This window comes from Dromaius novaehollandiae, chromosome 11, assembly GCF_036370855.1.
Source record: "Dromaius novaehollandiae isolate bDroNov1 chromosome 11, bDroNov1.hap1, whole genome shotgun sequence".
NCBI classification, from domain to species: Eukaryota; Metazoa; Chordata; class Aves; order Casuariiformes; family Dromaiidae; genus Dromaius; species Dromaius novaehollandiae.
The window spans coordinates 1746899-1753718 of record NC_088108.1 but is presented as its reverse complement, the minus strand read 5'-3'; the positions used below and the strand labels follow the sequence as shown (position 1 = coordinate 1753718).

The window sequence follows — 6820 nt, the reverse complement described above, 5'->3', positions numbered from 1 at the left end:
AGCTCGGCTGAAAGCGAGGGAACACAACACGGAGAACTCATCCTGCATTTCAAGAGACCTCAGGCTCTGGAGCGAGACGCACAGAGAAACACAGCGCCTAAAAGGAACTCTGAGGGTCTCCAGAACATGGGTTACTTCCAGACCTGCAAGTAAGGCTGAGAAGGGGGAGTCCCGGCCCCCCGCTCGCGTGTCTTCAGGGCAGCTGAGGCATGTGCAGAGGCCCCTCGGCTGAGGGTGCGACCTGAGGGGAAAGGCGCTGAGCGGGAGGGCCGGAGCAGACCCGACAGGGCCCCCGCGGGCCGGGGCTGCCCCTATGGGCCGGGGCTGCCCCAGGGGCCCCGCCAGGGCGAGGCCGACGCCTCCCCTTCCCGCCCGGCCCGTCGGCGCGGCCCCGCCCCGCGCGCCGCCGCTGATTGGCCCGGAGCGGCGCGCGGGGCGGGGTCGCCGGTATAAAAATTGCCGCGCGCCGTCGGGCTGCGCCGCTCTTCTGCCCGGGTCGCGACGGGGACCGGGACCGCAGCGTCTTTCCCTCCTCCTCCCGCTGCCGCCGCCGGGACCATGGCCGCCGAGCCCGCCAACGGTGAGTGCCGCCGCCCGCTCAGCTGCCAGTGCCGCGGGGCCGGCCGCGCCGTCGGGGCGTGCGGGGCTCGCCGCTTCCCCGATCCGCGCTGGGCGGGCGCCCTCGGCGCAGGCCCCCCCCCGCCTGAGCGCCCCCTGCGCCTCGCCCTTGCAGGGGGCTTGCATGTGCCTCTGCCTTTTCTTTTGCTTTTTCTCCTTACAATGACTCCTGTCAAGAAAAGCCAGGTGGAAGGGAGCCCAGCACAGTGCCTATTGTTTGCTCTGGGAGAAGGATGCGATCTGAAAGCGGCAAAGCAAAGATCAAGCCTTCCCTCCCCAGCTGGCTTTCCACCTTGACCTTACCTTTGCCTGGCTGAACCTTTTGGCCTCACATGTGCCACCTGAGGCCACACCAGGTCTTCCTGTTGTGCTGTGTCAGCACGCCTGGGCTGTGAACATGCTCCTGGTGGACCCTGCCCATGAGCTCCCTCCCGAAGGTGCTCTGAGATCAGGGCTGGTCCTTGCCTGGCTTGCCTTCAAAGGTAGTGCCGTTCTCAGCTCTCTGCAGTGGCACTGGCCCAACCTTCCCTTCCCAGGACCAGGCTGGCTTTGTGGGGCAGAACCCCAAGATGGGATGGAGGTACAGGTGGGGGCTCTCTGGCTTTTCCAGCCAAGCCAATCTGGCCAAGGGTGTCTGATGAGGTGGGCTCTGCTTGTGCATGCTGGAGTCTCCCTGCCTTTGGGGGGGATGGAGTAAAGGCTGTCTGCCTTGGGGAAATTCTTGTGACACATCCTTATAGAGCAGCCACCAGATCTCAACAGGCCCTTTCATGGCCCTGCTGCCTTGTTACAGGCTATAGTATATTTAAGCTGATGAGCTGTGCTCAAAATATGTCAGGGCCCTTCTTCACCCCTGCTGTAGCCTTGTCTGAAGGCACTCCTGAAAACAAGGCTCTTCGGTCTGTCCTTTGTTTTCTGGCCTTGCCCCATCCACCTGGCTGGGAGTGGGGTGGGGAGATAGGGATAGGCAGGAGGTACCTGCTGCCAGCCCAGGATTAGCTCTTACTGGGATGTCTCCTGCTCAGCAGTGGGATGAGCTGGAAGGAATACTGAGCTTTCCTAGGATTTGGATGTGCTCAGAGCTCTGCTGGGGAAGTGAGGGGAAATGCCGTGCCCAAGCTTGCTGCGCTGAACCAAGAGTTTCTGCCCTGGCTCTGCAAAGCTGTTGGAGCAGCTCAGATGACCTGTGGTCTGGAGCCTGGAGACCAGCCTGCTACTGCTTCTGAAAACTTTTGGCTGGGGTTGTTTGCCTGGTGCCTGTCTGAAACACCTGAGTCTGCTTTTTTTCTTGTCCCACAGCACTGCCAGATGACCTAAGTGACCTGTTGCGGGAGTTTGATGAGGTGATTGAGGACTTTGACAGGGGCCCGGCATGTCAGTATGAACAGCATCTGGAGGACCTGAAGAGGAAAATGGGCCACAGTGTGTACGACAGTGGCATTGATGAGCTGGAGAGTGAGTCTGGGGCTGAGCACCAAGGAGCCGTGGGGGAAGACAGTTTTGCCGTCAGAATGGAACGGCTTTCAGAGCTCTGGGGTTCTTCTGTGGTAGACCGCTAAGCTTACTGCTGATCCAGCCTTTGAGTTGTCTGACTCATCTCTTGAGGGTAGTATGAGTAACGCTGGGATTTGTCCGGGAGGACTGCGATAACCATTTGATCTAGTTTCCTTGGCCAGTGTCTGTCAGTGTCTGCTGGCACCTTCTCTGCTGGTTTGGCTGCTACAGAACTGCACCAGGCTTGAGATAACTGTTTCCCTCTGATCTTCCCTGTTCTCTGTAATAACCCCAGGGATTCCCCGTGGCTGTGCCCAGGGAACTTACGATGCTATGAGGTCTGGTAGAAAAGCACAGTTCCCTTTTCTAAGTATTCTTTGTAGCAAAAGTGCAGATGGGCTGGCCAAGAGTGTGGGTGAACTGGGGATCCTCTTCCATGTACAAGCTAGGCCCCGGTCCTGCAACCCATGGCCTTGGACAGTGACTGATGCTTTGTATCCACAGGTGCCAGCACATCCCCAGGAAGCAGTCTAAACTCCAGTGAGGAGGATCTCAATGCTCCTGCTAATGCTTACCCCTCTAAAGGTAAGGCTGAAACATGTCTGAAAGGCTGTTTGCCAAAGTTTCCTTAGGGGTGTGTGTGCTTGGGGTGGGGGGTGCCTAAAGCAATAAGGGAAATCCCTTACCTGGCACCTGAGATCACCCCTTCCTGGCTCAGCAGCAATAGGCATTCACCTGCCCTGGGAGGGATGTGTGTGTGTGCATGCCTGCGGTGCATTGCAGGATTTGGGGAGGTAAGGGGAACTTGAGGCCCTGGCTGGATCCTGCAACAGATATGAAACTGGCTGGCACGCTACCCATGAGGACTAGACTGACCCAGCATCCCATTCAGGGGATCCTAGGCAGGGCAGCATCTTGCAGAGCTTAGACAATGCAGGGAACTTAAGCCCTAGTTTTCTTCCCACTGTGCATTGATCTGACTCTAACCTTGCTGCCTTATCTCATGTCAGTGGGAGGATGTGGTCCTGCCTTTCAGTTTTCCCTGATATTTAGCCTGAATTGCCCTTGACTGTGTTTCAGGGTGCTGCTCTGGATGATACCTTCTGAGAATGTCCCAGCCTCCAGAGTTTGGAGCTAAAGGGGTTGGGGGGAGGAGGGTGAAGCTCATTTTGAAGAAATCTAGCTCTGGTGGTAGTGGGGATGTCCTGTGTCTTTAGGTCAGAATTAGTCCTGGGGATTTCCCTTCCATGCTGTTCTCAGGCAGTGTTCTGGGTAAGACTGCTTGCTCCTCAGCCCCATAACTCCCAGCTCTGATCTGCAACCCCCTGTGTGTATGTGGAGGGGGAACATACTGGCCCTAGAGAAGATTCCTGCTAGATTGGGTATTAAGCCCCATGTGTATGCAGGAGTCCAGAATCTGCCAGTGCTGAACAGCACTTTGAAAGATTCAGTGTTGCATATCTGTGATGCCTTCAGGGTCCTGATCCAAATATGGGCTGTAATCCCATGGAAAGAGATGCATTGACCCACAGAGACGCTGTGCTCACAGGCATTTGGCTGGGTTTATTGTAGAGCTGTGCAGTGTTCAGCCCCTGCTGCACATGCAGCTGTTACATAACCTCCATCCCACGTGTTCCTGGGCAGCCCACAGAGATGCGCACATGACTCTTACAAAAGCAGTAGGTAGCTTTAGCGATTTTCATGAGAAACAAGGGCCAGGGATCCTTTTTTGACCCAAACTAAAGCAGGAGGAGAATGAGAGAGGTCTGACAGGGTGTTTTTCTGTTCACTAGCTAAGCTTGGAGACACACAGGAGCTGGAAGAATTCATTGCAGATCTGGACAAAGTGCTAGAGGGTACGTATACAGCTGTGATCAACACAACTTGGCACAGGCATGAGACAGCCTTCATGATCTCAGTGTAGTTTCTCCAGAGCTGACTGTGCTGTGCCACTGGTGTTGAGTCAGGGCACAAATCATCCCCTCCATCTCTGGGTGCCTGTCCAGTCTACATGGCAGGTTTGGCTATGATCTGCCCTTCTCCTGTCCCAGGAACGCATGCTGGCAGGCTGCATCCAGCATGGCACAACCACTGGACTGGGGCTTTGCTCCTTCCTCTGGCTCGGAAGAGACTTGCCCAGCATTATTCGTAGTTGGGATTCCACTCCAGAAGGGTTAGACCCTGTCTTTAGCAGCAGGGGTGAAATCCTGGTCCTGTAGTGAACTCCTTCAGTTCTGGGCCCCACCCACTTGTCATGCCTGCTTGCCTTCAGGCTCTCAGCTGGGGAAGAAATTCCACTGCTTGAGCATCTTCCTTCCCTTGTACCTCAGTTTCACCAGTTTGTGAGATGGGAGGTGGCAGTACTGCCCTGCCAGAGAGGGTTGGGGTTGTGAAGCCCAGGCTGGCCATAACAATGAAAGGTTGGAGGAAAGATGACTAAACAGTGGATTATACAGAGCTATTTTAAGCTGGCATTTGTAGGAAGACCTACAGGTCTTGCTGTGGCTCTGTGCCTCCAGTATTTCTCTGATTGCAAAGAAAAGCCTTTGAGCAGCAAGAGGAACTGAGCATGGAGGGAAAGAGTATTTTCCCCTAGTGATATGGTCCAGCCTAGGTTTCTTACCCTTGAACAATCTGCCTATGGGATCCTGGCTCTCTGAAAGCACAGGCAGACTGTGGTCTCATTCTGCAAAAAACATTATTTCTTTTCCTCCTGACGAAGGGCTTGGTAGCAGGGACCATGGGGAAGATAGTAGCTTAACCATGGAAAGCTTACCCAGGCAGCTCTGTGGCCTTGTGAGGTTGGGTAGTCCCCACAGCCTCACGGTTGGGGAAACAGAGGCATAGTGGCCACAATACCGCTCTGAAGAGGCTCTGGGTGGCAAGCTGGAGGCAGTGAGAACTGCCCTTCCCCCTCACCTCCCCACACAGGCTGTGCAGGTCACTATGAGCTGACTTTCAGTATCCTTTTTCCCTTCCCTCCTGAGTGTCCAAAATGAGCTGGCTGGTGGGGAAACACTGCATCTGTGGGCCCTGAGTCATACTGGAAGTCGCTACAAGCAAGCGCCACAGACCTGATCCAGGTTTCTGTTCCAGTGCTCACTGCTGGCCATGCTGGGTGGGGGTTTTCACTGTGCCGTGCAGCCCCTTGCTGTGCTCTGCAGTGGTCTCTCTGCAGTGGTCTCACTGTGGTTTTATCCCCTTGCTTGTCCTGCAGAGATGTGAGCTGTGGTTTTGATGGAGAGTTTGGAGAAGAGTATCCACAGCAGATGAGCCTAGAGCCGCCCTGATGTACCCTCTGTTTCTGTGCCTCCTTCGTCCCGCTGCCTGTGCAGAGGACAGCACTTCCTGCCATGTGGGATTACTCTGCGCTGGGGAGGAGCCTGCCTAGCCCCAACCACAAATGTGAACTGATCTTGTCTGAGCTGACCAGCCTTCTCCAACCTGCTTTTACAGCTGCCTCCTTGACTGGCACCAAGAGAACAGGGATGCTGTGTCCAAGTGTTTCTGGGGTGTGAGCTCTGGACTACCCATTTGTGCCAGTCTTTCAGCAGTGATGGACTTTGATCTGTGGCAGCTTTGTGTGTTCAGAGGTTGTCTGACCACCAGCCAGAGAATGTCCATCTTCAAGAGGATGGTGTGTGTGTGGTGGGGGGGGTTGTCTTGCTGAGCATAAGCTGAACAGCAAGTGCTAGGTGGTAAACTGAGACTGACTGAGCTGGATGGTCACCATTCTGTTTCACTGCTCCAGCTGATTTCTAGGAGGGCTCCCCATGCTTTGAAGGCACTCCTCTGCTGCAGGGTTTGTGGCTCCCAGGCAGGCAGGATGCCAGGGCCCAAAGGAGCAGGAGTAGGGCCCCTAGGCCCTGGTCTCTGTGCCGGGCAAGCTGCCAGGAGGAACACTGGGAGGCTGAGGGTGCTGTCCTGCTCCTCTGGTGTGGATGCAGTCACAGAGCAGCCCTGTCCTCAGCACTGCCTTGGGACTGCTGGAAGATCTGCTGGTGTCTGCTGGCTGGTGACCACTGGAAATGGCACAGGTGGCTCTGCTGAAGCTTAGCTAAGCCTCTGCTCCCATGGGTAGGGCAGGACTTGGCCAGCCCTGAGATCTGAATAGCTCTTTGTGAGGGTGCAAAGCTTTGCCCTGCAAGGAGGCTGGCCAGCTGCTGTGACCCAGTGGATTTGGGAGGTTTCTGCCTCTGAAGCCACAGGGAGGAACTATGGCTGATGTTAGGGAAGAGCTGCTTGCAGCACTTCACTGGCACCTTGGTGTCCTCTCCTGGTTCAGGAAAACCTATTCTTATGGTGGTATTTGTCACAAGCAGTGACATCCACTGCTGGCCCTTTGCTCTGCCTTGATAACCTCAGATAAGGCCCTTGCCTGGATGCCAAGTGCCTCTGCCCTAACTGTTGCTGTAAATACTGTAAAAATGGCACTGCACAGTGTATAGATGGTGTATATTTTATGAATAGAAGTTTAAGTCTGCACTGGTCTGTCTTTTTGTCCAGCTTGTTCCCATGCATCCTCCTCCTCTCCTGAACTGCTTGGAGCTGTGGGGCAGGCACAGGGGTGGGAGCAGTGCTGGTGTGAGGAGGAGGGATGCCTGTGCAGCACAGGGCAACCGCAGTCTGCTGAGATGGGAGGGCTGAGTGCTGCACCATCTCTGGTGGTGACATCCAGTGTGGGGTGAGATCTGGGGAAAGGCTTTGG

General features: G+C 55.5%; 1 protein-coding gene across 1 annotated transcript; it reads left to right on the top strand.

Annotated features, from left to right (window-relative positions):
* Positions 1–473: 473 nt before the first annotated feature.
* Positions 474–6597, top strand: LOC112990897 (regulator of cell cycle RGCC-like). The gene is made up of 5 exons (XM_026112952.2): positions 474–580; positions 1918–2073; positions 2617–2697; positions 3906–3968; positions 5330–6597. The coding sequence occupies exons 1-5, from the start codon at positions 559–561 to the stop codon at positions 5335–5337; spliced, it is 330 nt and encodes a 109-aa protein (XP_025968737.1). The 5' UTR covers positions 474–558; the 3' UTR covers positions 5338–6597.
* The last annotated feature ends 223 nt before the right edge of the window (positions 6598–6820 follow it).